The following is a 12,664-nucleotide window of genomic DNA, read 5'->3' on the forward strand; positions in this document are numbered from 1 at the left end:
ACAGAGCCTGAGTGCCACACCAGCAGCCAGGAAGGTGCTCCAGGAGGATCAGCAGAAATGCTGGCGAGGTGCTGGAGAAAGTAAATTGAGAATGTACCGAGGCTGCCCTGCTCGAAAGGGGAGAGACTGAATAGAAAGATCATTACCAAGGGCTGATTAAAAAGTCTTGTTTAGCTGTGGAGGTGGGCCAGGGATTCCCGCAGCGCTGAGTCCAGAGACTTGAACTTTCAGAAGGATCTCATGGTGGCATCCTGGTCCCTCTGATGGTCAAAGGTGGTCAAGCCCCAGAGGCACTGAGTGATGGCAAGATGCATCTGCTCATTTGTGTGACTGGGAACAGCTCAAGGGAGGCTGACTGGGCTGATACAACCCAAGGTCCTCCCTGCCAAGGTCCTGGCACCAAGCTGCCACCTGGATGTCCTCAGCTGGAGGGATATGAGTTTGGGCCACTGCTAGCCTGACCTGGCTGTACTGTGGAGAACGGGATCAGTGAGCAAGAGCAAATCAGGATTACCAGTGTCTGTAAGCAACTGCACTGGACATGTGACAGCACTGGGGATTTTCCAGCTCCCTGAGCTGCCCACCATGCTGGTAGGGCAACGCTTCCTACCCTGCTACAACTTCCTTCAAGTCGCTGCTCTTGCTGCTTGTGCTGGGAACTGTCTTTCAGGCACACTTGTTCACATTTAGACCGTGATTTTGACCATGACAGACACCATGGCAGTAGCTCTGGCTGTCAGATGCAACCCACCATGGCCTCAGATGAGGATTTTCTCTCAATATCGGGCTTTGAGATGCTTTGAGATGCGAAGCAGCTTGGTGCTGTACATTGGGTACTGCTTGCTGTCACAGTCAATAAGGTCAGAGTGTGAAAAGGGGCAATGGCCTGCAGGTACCAATGTGCCCTCTGGTCTGATGTGGTGAAATCATGGACTCGGTGGCGCTCAGCAGAGAGGGCATATCCTGGAACCTGCAATATGCAAGTGTATCCAGTGTGGCAAAGTTTGGGCTGACCTCCCAACCCAAGGAGCTTTGCACCTCAGTGGGCTTGTGTGTTGGTATCCCACCTTGGCAAGTTTTGCTATCTGAAAGTAACCTTGGTGAGCTCAGAGTAGTAGGCAGCCAAGAAAAGGGCTTTGTCTTCCTGTCGTTTGTCTGAATAAAGTTACAGAGAACCAGAGGAGGTGTGGGATGTCTCACGTGTGTTACTGCCCTGCTGTGTCAGGAAAAATCAGAGCTGGGGCTCTATTTCTTCCTCTATGTGTGTGGCACAGTCATCACAATTTGCCCGCACTGGTTAGTGATGTCTGGTGGCTTTTTGCTCCTCAAGGCTCTGCTCTTGGCCTTGTAGGGTTATCTCCAGCCTGGGTCTTGGACTACCAAGTACTAATTGTCTCAGCCTTGCTGCTACAAGCTCAATGTCCCCATTTTCTCTGCAGGAGGCTTTGCCACCTTCTCGTCCTGCTTCCCGGGGCTCTGCGAGGGGAAGCCAGCTGCCATCCTGCCGATGAGCATCTCCCAGCCGTGCTTGCCTGTGGCCAACGTCGGACCTACGCGCATCCTGCCCCATCTCTACCTGGGCTCCCAGAAAGATGTCCTGAACAAGGTATGGCCCTGCCGTCTGCCCTGTCCCACCTGGGACTCCTGCCACGCAGAGGGGTGAGAGCATTAAGGACTCCTCTCTTGCCCGGTGGGAGGACCACATGTGTTGGATCCGACCTTACTAGGAGACAGAAGGCAGAGAGTGTACAGGCAGAGACCATCAGAACTGGGGAGGCTGGTCACGGGATGAGCTCTGAGGTAATCAAACTCTTCCCAAGTGCTCATAGCAAACTCGGGGACAGAGGAGCACAGCTGGGAAAACACCTGGGCTTGGATGGGGAGTTACCACAGCTGGAGGGAGATGCGAGACAGGAGCCAGCTTTGCACCCATCAAAGCCAGGCTGCGGGATAGCACTAATTTCAGCAACTCTGTTGTCCCTTTGGGAGCAAGAGAGAGTAGGGGCAAGCTGGGGGATTTGGCTGTGGCAGTGTGGGAACAGGCAGCTCTGTCCAGGGGCTCTTGTTCAGGAGACCCAAACATGAACAGAGTTTTGCTGTGGGGAGAGAGGATAAAAGAAGGGTGGTTGCCCTTTTAAAGGTGCCGGAAGGGCTATGCTGTGATGTCATGCCAGGGAAAGAATTTTGTTTAAAGGAAAAAACACGTTGAGAAGAAGGAAAGAGGAATTGCAGTGAAAATGCCGTTGGGTGCCTGCCCACTGCGGGCAAGAGGGAGCCGGGCCGGCAGCCTCACCCAGAGCTGAGAGCGAGGAGAGGGACCACAGTGCTGAAGGGGGGCTGCAGACAGAAAGGAGTGAGAGAGAAATTACATACAGGGAGTAGAAGGAAATGAAGGAGAAAAATGCCAAGAATGTAAGCCTGGGAGCTGGGCTGGCTCCACAGAGCTGAGGCTGAGCCCTGCAGAGCCTGCCGGGGCGGGCAGGAGCCGGCCACAGGAAAGCCAGGGCTCAAATCCCAGTGTGGTCTCCTAAGGAGCCAATGTCAGGCAGGGAAATTCATGGTTTCCTTCCCTCCCTGCCTCCTTGAAGGGTTTGGTTCATCTTTTGATGCTGTGTTTTCTGCCATCCCCACTGTGTGGTCAGAAGATGCTCTATTCATAGGCAGCAGAGCGGGGTCAAGTGTGGAGGCCGTGCACAGGCAACACTTCTCCAGCACATTGCAAAGAAGACATCCCACATGGCAGCTCCATGCACTCTGACACATGGAAAGACTCTTTTATTGCCATGTTTCTTCCTCCCATTTAATTCTAGGTCTTCACTGGAATAGTGCAGTCTGGGCACTGAGACCCAGCAGCTGGCACAAATGTGCCCCATTTATGATAAGCAGCCTGGCCCCAGTTGTACAAGTGATACCTAATCTGATAGGAAGAGTAAAGAGACAGGAGTCAAATGAGCTGTAAATTTGGTGTCAGCACCCCGTATAGGTGAAGCTGGCTGTAGCCATGGGAGGGAAGGAGTAGAAGTCAGTGTGGATTCAGCAGGACACGCTCAGCAAGCCAGTTCCCCGATGGATGGCCCAAGGGTCAAATCTCACTTTTATCGTACTCTAAGGTCTCCCTTGTGCCACTGCACTTAACTGAGTCAGAAAGTGATGATGACCATTGAGGGACAAGAGCAGAAGAGTCACAAAAAACAAGTTCAGGTTCACTCCAGTGACAGAAAGAGGGAAGAGATGGTTCCAACACAAGAGTGCATGTTCACGGTGAACAACTAACAAACGTGTGAGAACTCCCGGTGTGTTTCTGAGGAGTGTGATAGTAAAGACATAGGTTTACTCTGGTTAACACAGGGTGCTACTAATGACTCTCCTCACTCTGCTGGTGAGATGCCTCCTCCTTTTCTCTCTCAGCTGATAACTTTCAAAGCTTTTCAGCCAGAGTTTTTCTTGATATTCTTTCTTACTTCTCCCTGTTCTCATACTGGAGTTCTTCAGTTTTCCCCTGCGGGACTCTGTCCAAGGTGCTTTTGGTGGTGTTTACTTTTACTGGGACCAGAGTAAAGATCTACTGAACCTCAAATGTGTTTCATCTAAATTGACACAACCTTCTTACCTGGTCTCTGCTAGGCTGAGGCAGCAGTGAAAGACCCACAGAAGAAAACATTGGGATGGAAAAAGGCAGGGAGTGCATGGCAAGACAGATCTTTAGCATTTGATGCTGGCTGAACTCAGGTGATCATTTGATGGCTTCTTTTCCACCAGGACTTGATGACGCAGAACGGGATAAGCTATGTCCTCAATGCCAGCAACTCCTGTCCCAAGCCAGACTTCATCTGTGATAGTCACTTCATGCGCATTCCTGTCAATGACAACTACTGTGAGAAGCTGCTTCCGTGGCTGGACAAATCCATTGAATTCATTGGTGAGCTTTTGTTACAATGGTTGCAGACCTTCCAGTTCTCAGCCTTCAAAATCTGAACTCTTCTGTCCTCTGTGGTTCTTACTCCCAGCAACCTTTGTCCTTTCACACAAAGGGGCTGACGACTGGGAACGGAGGCTACAGTAATTTTGCCCACCATCTCTGACCACATCAATGCTTTTCTGTTTCCTTCCAGACAAGGCCAAGGTGTCCAGCTGCCAGGTGATTGTGCACTGCTTGGCCGGGATATCACGGTCAGCCACCATTGCCATTGCCTACATCATGAAGACCATGGGTATGTCGTCAGATGATGCTTACAGGTGAGTTTTCTCTGGAGGACAGGGAGTAGTTACACCAGTATGCTTCACTCCAGGGAAGGAAAGCAGGATGAATCCAAAATGAGAGAGTGGGAGGTCCTTGAAGCTCTGTCTAGCCTTGTCTGAGTCCCAGTGAAACCAAATCAAATGTCCCTTCATAAAATGCACGTAACGAGGAATGGTTGGGAGTGGTAAAATGGAGTGGGGAAGCACTCCCAGCTCTACGCCTGAGGCATCCCAAGGCCTCATGGTTCTCCAGGAGCCCTTTCTTTGGAGAGTCTGGTCAGAAGGTCCTGGATGATGGTTCTTCTCCCAAAAGAGGTTGAGAGTAGGGGTGACCTGCTGTAGGACCAAGCACCAACTGGGGCTGTCTGTGCCTCTTGGCAGGTTCGTTAAGGACCGTCGCCCATCCATCTCACCCAACTTCAACTTCCTGGGCCAACTCCTGGAGTACGAGAGGAGCCTGAAGCTCCTGAAGGCCTTGAAGTCAAAGGGCGACCGGGGCGAGGGGGATGTCCAGCCAGACCCGGTGGAAGCGGCCGAGGGCAGCCGGAATCCCCCACCACCTACCTCAGAGAAGGCCGAGGAGGTGCCGAGAGGCGCGGGCTCGGCGTCCCCCCACAGCGACCCTGAGCGGCACGGCGGGACCCCCAAGGTGCTGTCGCCCACCGCCCTGCAGCAGGGGCTCAATGGCTTGCACCTCTCGTCTGAGCGCATCCAGGACACCAACCGCCTGAAACGCTCCTTCTCCCTGGACATCAAGTCTGCCTACTCGCCTGGCCTGCGGCAGGACCCTCCCAGCGCCCCCGGTCCCGGGGATGCCCCCAAGCTCTGCAAGCTGGACAGCCCCTCAGGCCCCAGCGGCCTCGGGCCCTTCTCCCCGGGAGCAGACAGCCCCGACTGGCCCAGCGGGCCCGACGTGCTGCTGGAGGCCAAGGTGAGGCAGCGACGCAAGCACCGGCACCCGGCAGGCTCGCCGGCCCACGGGCTCAGTCTCAACGTCGGCGGGGCTTGTGCCGCACGCAAGAGCCCCGGCGCTGAGGACGGGCTGCCACCGCGGCTCAGCCAGCCAGCCACCGCCACCACTGCCGCCGCGTCGGCCACCGCTGCCTGGAGTGGGGTGCACCTGGAGTCTCCCAGCACCCCCTCCAGCGAGGCCGGCTGGTACTTCGGCATGGACTCCGGCAGTGCCGGTGGGAGTGGCGGGAGCCTGTTTGGCAGCCCTGGCCCGTACCCAGCACCATTCGGCTGCGGTGGCGTGGCAGGCAGCTGCGAGATCAGACTGAGGGACAAGGCACGAGCTGAGCCGCGGGACGGGCGGCACAGCTGGCATGAGGAGGCTGGCGCCGAGAAGCAATTCAAGCGGAGGAGCTGTCAGATGGAATTTGAGGAGACCATGTCCGAGGGCAGGGCCCGGGAAGAGCTGGGGAAAATCAGCAAACAGTCCAGCTTCTCGGGCAGCATGGAGATCATTGAGGTGTCCTGACACCCACCTGGGGGGCCTGGAGAGCAGGGGCGGGGTGGGGGGATATTTAAGCTGGGGGGAGAACGGAGAGGGGTGGCGGGGTTTGGGGGGGAATATTTATACCCACGTGTGCATTTTCGGGAGCGCACGCACTGAAACTGAAACAAAGGCTTTCCAGAGTCTTTCCAGAGTCGGGAAACGTAAGGGCGTATGCTTAGTGACACACCTGCACTTGCCCCAGTCCTTCCTCCACCATCGCTGATCCCAGCCCTCAGAGACCCCTTGCTCAAAATTGGAGTGTACAATTTGAGCAGGAAGGGGCAGGGCTCGCAACTTTGGTTGCAGGGATGGGACACAGTGCCTGTGGGGGAGACCATGGCTGTCCCTTCACTGCACCCTGGTGCACTGAGCACGCTCCCCCATGTTTCTCTGGCTAAGAATCCTAAAAATGCTGCACTGGAGCAGCCCTATACATATATAAATATATATTATATATAATATAAAGAAAAAAAGCCACAAACGAAAACACACACACAAAGGAAAAGGTAAATGGTTTTACTGTGATTTTTATTGAGACGTAAATAATATTTCGATTCTTTTTGTTTTGTTTTTAATTTATTGAAGCTGTTCATTCTGGCAATGATTTGCAGACAATGTGGGGCGGTACTTTCAGCTCTATTTTTACTGTGTATGGTATTTAATTCTGAAACACGAGTTTCTAATCAATATATGAGGCCTGTGGCTCCTTCTATAGCTCATATCGACAAAGATTTCCCCCCCTTCCCTCCAGGCACAGCGACAAGGGGGCAGGAGACTCTTCTGGGCACTTTTTCTAGAAATGAACAAGTGAACGAGATAACCATAAAACCTTCTTACAACACAAACTGAGCCAGAAAACTCTGTTCTGGAAGCTGCTGCCGCTTCTTCAACCCTTGGTCTCTGCTTCTCATCCCTAACGTTGCCATCATCCCACCTCAGCCATTGCCCCCATCCTGGCCGTCACTCTATCCCAGCTGCGCCCCCCTCCCCTCCCCTGGGCTGCCCATCCTCAGTGGAGAGGCTGAGGAGGGAGTCACCCGAAGCAGAGGAAAAGGTGTCGGCTGTCACCTCCAGCTGTGCAGGGAAGGGGAAGGGAGGTTGACACAGAAGAGGCAGGGAAGGGAGGCTGATGGTAGTTGAGATTTTTTGTTGAGAGATGTCTTGCCTGCCTGGCCCAGCCCTTCTGCCAACCCTTGCCTCAGCCACCTTGCTTGGCAGGTATGGGGCACTGTTTTCTCTTTGGGAAAGATGTTTTTTCAGGCTTCCTGTGTCCTTCGCTTCACATCCAAGAAACTTGTGCGGAGCATATTTGGAGGTGCCAGGACTCCTCTGGCCCCGTTCCTCTCCAGGTTGGCACCTCTCCTGCCAGCAGGTGATAAGCCAACTGGACACAAATCTCTGCAAGCACACAGGGGCACAACCGACTTGTTTTCAAGCAGTGTTTGGCTGCTTCCCCCCATCCTGGTGGGCAGCCAAGCTCTTGCCCCCAAGCCCCAATGTCAGGCTTGCTGAGAAGCTGCTTTCTGGAGCTGTAGGCACTGAACTGCCTCTGCTGCAAAGCACATCTCTCCCTACAGCTGTCTTTCCTTTCTCCCTCGTCTAGCGCTAGTTTGCAGAGCTAATACCTCAGGGGTCTCGTTTGTGCATGTCTATGTCCTGTGTCATCCTTGGAGTGTTGGTTTTTTTCTTCTCTGGGTCCACATGGTTTCTATCCCTCTCCCTTGTTCCTCCTCTCGTTATTTGTTTCTATCTTTAAACCCAACCGCATGTGATAAAACAAAATTATCTCAGGTTTAAAACTGAATGCAAAGCAAAGGCATGAGGAGCTGCAATCATGAAAGGAGGGGCTGCTCACTCCAGCTGGTTGCTTCCCAACCACCTCCGTGTCCACAGTTGAGTCAGGTCTCCCTGGAGGCTTCCTTGCTCTCTTCATGCCGGCTTTAGTTTTTCTGGTTTTCCATGGGGCCATTTGGTGAGATGCTGGGGACTTCCACATGCTCCCACCTGGTTCCCTGAGGTGTGGCAGGGAGGGATGGGCGAGCCACCCGCCTCTCTCTTCACATTGCTTTTGGTGAGAGCGAGAAGTGCCACCATCATCCCTTGGCAGCCCACCACCACCCAGCATTGCCTCTAGCAACCTCCTCAAACCAGCTCAGTGTTGCTAGCCTGAACACTTCTCTCTTCTGACCATGGAAAGATGGGGACACTCTTTTCCAAGCTCCTTTTTGAGATTCCAGTAAGCCTTTGGGTCCACCCCATGAGCCAGGCAGGTATTTGGGAGCTGCACTCGCAGCAGAGTCAGTAAATGACCATTGATGTCAACTCCAAAGAGGGGAGAAAAAGGCTTTGGCCTCCCTCTGGTAAGCCCTTTCTGAGCCCAGGGTTAGTATCACCTGCCTCCTGCCCATGCAGGGCTGCTGGTGCCCCTTCTCCTCCTGTTGCCCGTGGTGATGGCATCTCTTCCCAGGCTTGCCAGGGGTCATTGCCCAGATCTCTGCTCTGTATTGCCCAGATCCTGCCCGTCCTGAGGTCCTCCAGGGTTGGTGCCATCATAGATCAACTGAGCTTGAGTCAGGCAACTTGCTGTCAGGAGCTGGTTAGGTGCAGCTTTGGGCAACTAGATGACTTCTCAAGGGATTTAAGAAAAAAAAGGACCACAGGTTGGCAGAGCCAGATGAGGACATGAGACAAGGTGCTGGTGACCTCTCCTATACTTCATCCCGTGAGCTGACGTGGTGCATTATGAAGGCAGGAAGGCATCTGGAGTAAGTCGGGAAGGAGAGGGCATGTGTTGTAAATGAGTCTTTCAATGTCTGCAAAGACACGTGCCCTGGATGCTCCTCAGCCATGTTTGAGGCTTTAGGCACTATGAACTCTCCTCCCTTCTGAAACCAAAGAGGAGTATATTTTAAGATCGGTAGATTATAACTGCCAAGGGACCCACCTCTGCAGCCTTCTTTCAATGCACTTTGCATTCATCCTTTCCCTTTCCCTTTGGGCACGTGCACTAGAAGCCTTTCATGTGTGATATTTTAAAGCTACATCCAGAAAATATGCCCTGATGGAGCAGCCCTGCCAGATTATCTCCTGCCAGTGCTGACCCAAAGCCATCAGGGTCACCGAATGATTTGCAGTTAACTTAGTGATTGTTTTTTTAAGTCGACTCTGTCTAATAGATCAACTGAGTTATCAGAAGGGCAGATGTGCTGGCTGGTAGCCCTCCCTGTCATCTGTCAGTCAAGTCTTTTTATGGGCTCACACAGCCAAATGATCCAACTCAAAGCCTCACTGGAACCAAAAGTCTCCTTTCCATGCTGACTTGATGAGGGTGCGTTGATTTGTAGGGCCCCACAGTGACAGGAGTGTCAGTAGAGGAGAGGAGAGGTCTCTCCTTTCAAGGGAGGAACCAACAAACCTGTTGAGTGCCCAGCAGTCAAATGGCTAAGCTTTGCACCAGACAACAAACAGAGCAAACACAGCTTTCCTTTAAGCTAAGAAGGGACACTGTACTCTTCCCTCCTGCCACCTTCTTCCCAGCCACCTTTTGGGAAGCTAGCAGGAGAGAAGCAGTTGTGTCAGCAACACTGAGCCAGAGGCTTGGGTGGGAGAGATTGGGTGGGTGCCTCAGTAGCAGCATCCCCAGCCCCTGCTGCCTTCCCGGCCTTTCTTTTTGTCTGCTTGTTTCTTTGGACGTCCATCCCTGTTACATCTACCCCTTAGGAGACAGTGGCCCACACAACCCCCTCCTGCTGTTCCCTTCTCCCTCCCATCCTTAATGCTAATGATAATAAGCTATCAGTGTTGTCATTGCAATCTATGAATGATAGATTTGAGTATTTATTATTATTATGGTTATGATTCTGTACTTTTTTGCTTCTTACTCTTTGTATGTTGCTCTTTGTTTCTCTGTTGTGAATAAACACAAGGCCCCATCACACCTTCTCTCTGCTCCCCGCAGCCTGGCTGTCCCAAGCCCAAGGAGGCAAACCCTCGTCAGAGGAGCTGGAGGGTGGTGCTTCCTGAGGGTATAAAGACACCCAAACCTGGGGCAAATCCATTCTCTTAACTCTTCCCTTCCTGCAGCTCCTCTCCCCTGTATAGGCACCTGGTCATGTTTGCAAGAGGCAGGAACCCACTGGCACCAGGAATAGAGGACTGTCAAAAGCTTAAAGCTTTACAGCCTAAAGGAGTGCTGGCCAGGCATCCAGCTCATGGAGTTGGCTCCCTCCAGGTTGTCCTCTCACCTTCTGCTGTGCCTCCAAGCTGCATCACCACCTGCAAGGGCTTCTTGCTCTGCCATCACAGCTGGTCTGCAAAGCTCCCCCTGCTCAGCCAATGCCCCATTTTAGCCAGATGCCCTGGGTTTTCTTGGATTGAGTGTCCTCCTTGTGCCAGCGAGCTCCCCCTGCCCAGGACAGCACAGCCCAGGGAGGACCCGTGGCCAGTATTAGAATGAGCTTGTTGGCAGAGGAGCAAGGAGAGATGTGAGTGGCCTCTGGTAACTGGAGGGATTCAGAGAGGGGCTGGGAATGGCTTCTGACATGGGACTGTACACAGCCTTTATCTACACTGAGAAACTGAGGTGCTGTAAGCGGGCAGAGCCTGGTGCTGTTTTTTTGCACTCATTGCCTGGACTCCTTGTGCAACCTGGAGATTTCCAGATGACTGTAAGGTGAAGGAGACATTAGGGGAAGGGAAGAGGAACCCCATCTGCACTGTGGTACGAAACACTCTCCATTCTGCTCCAGCCCCGTGAAGGGTCATTTTAATTTGTGAGGTTTAACATTGCCCTTCTGCAAGTGGCCTGAGCATGATCTCTTGTCTCTGTCATGACTTTGCTTCGCCATGGGTTGTGGTCCTTCTCATCATGCTGTGCTGAACTCATTGTGGAGGTTGCTCTGAGACCGCACCAGAGAGCAAAGAGCTCAGGTCCTGCCCCTCTCTTGGGGGACCCTGGCAGATACCCCCTTGGGGTCCCGGTCCGGCATCACCCTTCCTACCTCACCTGCCTTTGGGGCAGCTGTGGACAGGGAGGGAGCAGGCAGGTCCCAGCCACACTGGGGCTGAGCCTCATCGGCATCCACCCCCGTCCCTGCAGGATCAGGCCCTTCCTCGCAAGCACAACATGTGGTCTGCACCTACCCTGCCATACCTGGGGACCCCCAAGCAGGGAAGGGAGGCTCTGGCCACCAGCCCCACCATGCTCCCATCCTTGCTGCCCATTTGGCCAGTGCCAGCGTCAGACCTGGGGAGATGCCCTGCCCCTGCCTCGTCTTTATTTATTTATGACCAGAGGCTGTAAAGAGCAGTGCTTTTCTACCCTCTACTTTCTTTTCCTTTCTTTTGTATTTTGGAACAACGTGTTGTAATAAATACCCAAATAGGTGTTTTAACAGCTGGTGTCAGCCTTGGTTTTTGAGGGTCAGATGTTCTCAGGGTGAGGCTGGAGGGTTGTCTTTGGGGATTTGGGGAGGGCAATGGAACTTCAGCTGCATCAATGGGAGTAGAGCTGGTCGAGAACTGGACACACATCCAGACCTGGATGCACAGCCAGCCCCATGTCAATGTATAGGCCCCAGCAGCTGGAAGCTGCAGCTGGACTAAATCAAAGCAGAAATAAGACTTGTGTCTGAGGGAGCAGGGCGTTAAAAATTAATTGAGGCATTCACGGGACCACAGACTGCAAACAGCTGCTCTAGGGGTTTCTGATGGCCTGGGTTGTGATTCCTGTCTCTGAAGGTGTGGGCAGGCACTTGAGCAGCCCCTTTCTAGCGGAAAGGACCATCTAGGTCCTGCTCCAGATGGGTATCTACAAGTGTAGGGAATGGTACAGATTGCTGAGCTGAAGAGCACAAAGGCATGATGTGTTTGTATTGAAATGCATTCTATTACCTTTTAAATTATCATTTTTAAAACTTATTTTTACTGTTACTATACCTTTTCTGCCTCCCAGTTATGCTCTGCTCCTACCTTCCTCCAGGCAGTGTGCCTGGACCCCCTGACCTCACCACAGCCGACTGAGCCATCCCCTCTTCCCCTCAGCAGCACGTGCTGTGCTCGGGGTGAGGCAGCTGATGGGGGTTGGCCACAGCCCCGGTTTGGTGAGGCTGTGCTCAGGAGGAGGCTGGTGGAAGCATTTCTCCGCTCCTCCCTGCACCAGGTTTGCTTAGGAGGGAGGAGAAGGTGTGAGCAGTTAGGGCTCCAGAAAGCCACAGCACTTATTGACTTAAAAGCAGAAGGGCCATCCATCCCCACGGCTGTTTTCCACAGGCTGGGCTAAATCCGCTGGTCTTTTATAAATCCACTCCCTTCATTCAGCTGCAATTGCCAAGTCTTTTGTAAAGCCTCTTGAAATGACTGCCATCATCTGCTGCTGGGGTAGAAATCACACTGTGTGGCGTGAAGCTTTGGCTTCCTGTGTGGCTGACCCCTCCAGCAGGCTGTTTGCATGTCCTCCTCTCTCAACCACCCATTGCCATGTATGACGTGGAAAGGGAAAATTATTTGATACAGAAATGTGAGCATTGCTCCTGTCTCCCTCCCCATTTATCTGCTCTTGGGCTTGCTTTCCCAACCCCCGTGCCCTGAGGAAGAGGTTGTAGTGGAGTCCTCCCAGGGCTGATATCTCATGATAAACCCACTCATGCTTTAGTGAGAAATTCCCTCTGGGCCAGGGGATTGCTGTGCCTTTGGGTCACCACCTGGACCCATGCAATGCTGCAGGATATCTGCTCTTAGCTGGGGGTACAAGTATGCGGCGGCTGTGTCTCTTAGCAGAGGCACCCATGGGTGCACATGCAGCTCACCTTCCTCCCCCTGCACCGGTGCTGAGGCTGCCTCCCCTCTCGCTCCTTGTGGTTTGCACGGCAGAAACCATTACTGCAACGAGAAACCCAGGAACGTCCTTTTTCCAGCTCTCAGGCTTTT

The 12,664-nt window shown here is 53.1% G+C and overlaps 1 protein-coding gene across 5 annotated transcripts in view; it reads left to right on the forward strand.

Moving 5' to 3' along the window:
- DUSP8 (dual specificity phosphatase 8) overlaps positions 1-5,742 on the forward strand; it is a 42,891-nt gene extending 37,149 nt beyond the window's left edge. For all 5 annotated transcript variants that reach the window (XM_061999670.1, XM_061999671.1, XM_061999672.1 and 2 more), the window contains 4 exons: positions 1,440-1,606; positions 3,760-3,919; positions 4,113-4,236; positions 4,621-5,742. In XM_061999670.1, the coding sequence (XP_061855654.1) occupies positions 1,440-1,606; positions 3,760-3,919; positions 4,113-4,236; positions 4,621-5,719 (1,550 nt within the window). In that variant the 3' untranslated portion in view covers positions 5,720-5,742. The remainder of the gene's footprint in view (positions 1-1,439; positions 1,607-3,759; positions 3,920-4,112; positions 4,237-4,620) is intronic.
- The last annotated feature ends 6,922 nt before the right edge of the window (positions 5,743-12,664 follow it).

This window comes from Colius striatus, chromosome 7, assembly GCF_028858725.1.
Source record: "Colius striatus isolate bColStr4 chromosome 7, bColStr4.1.hap1, whole genome shotgun sequence".
NCBI classification, from domain to species: domain Eukaryota; kingdom Metazoa; phylum Chordata; class Aves; order Coliiformes; family Coliidae; genus Colius; species Colius striatus.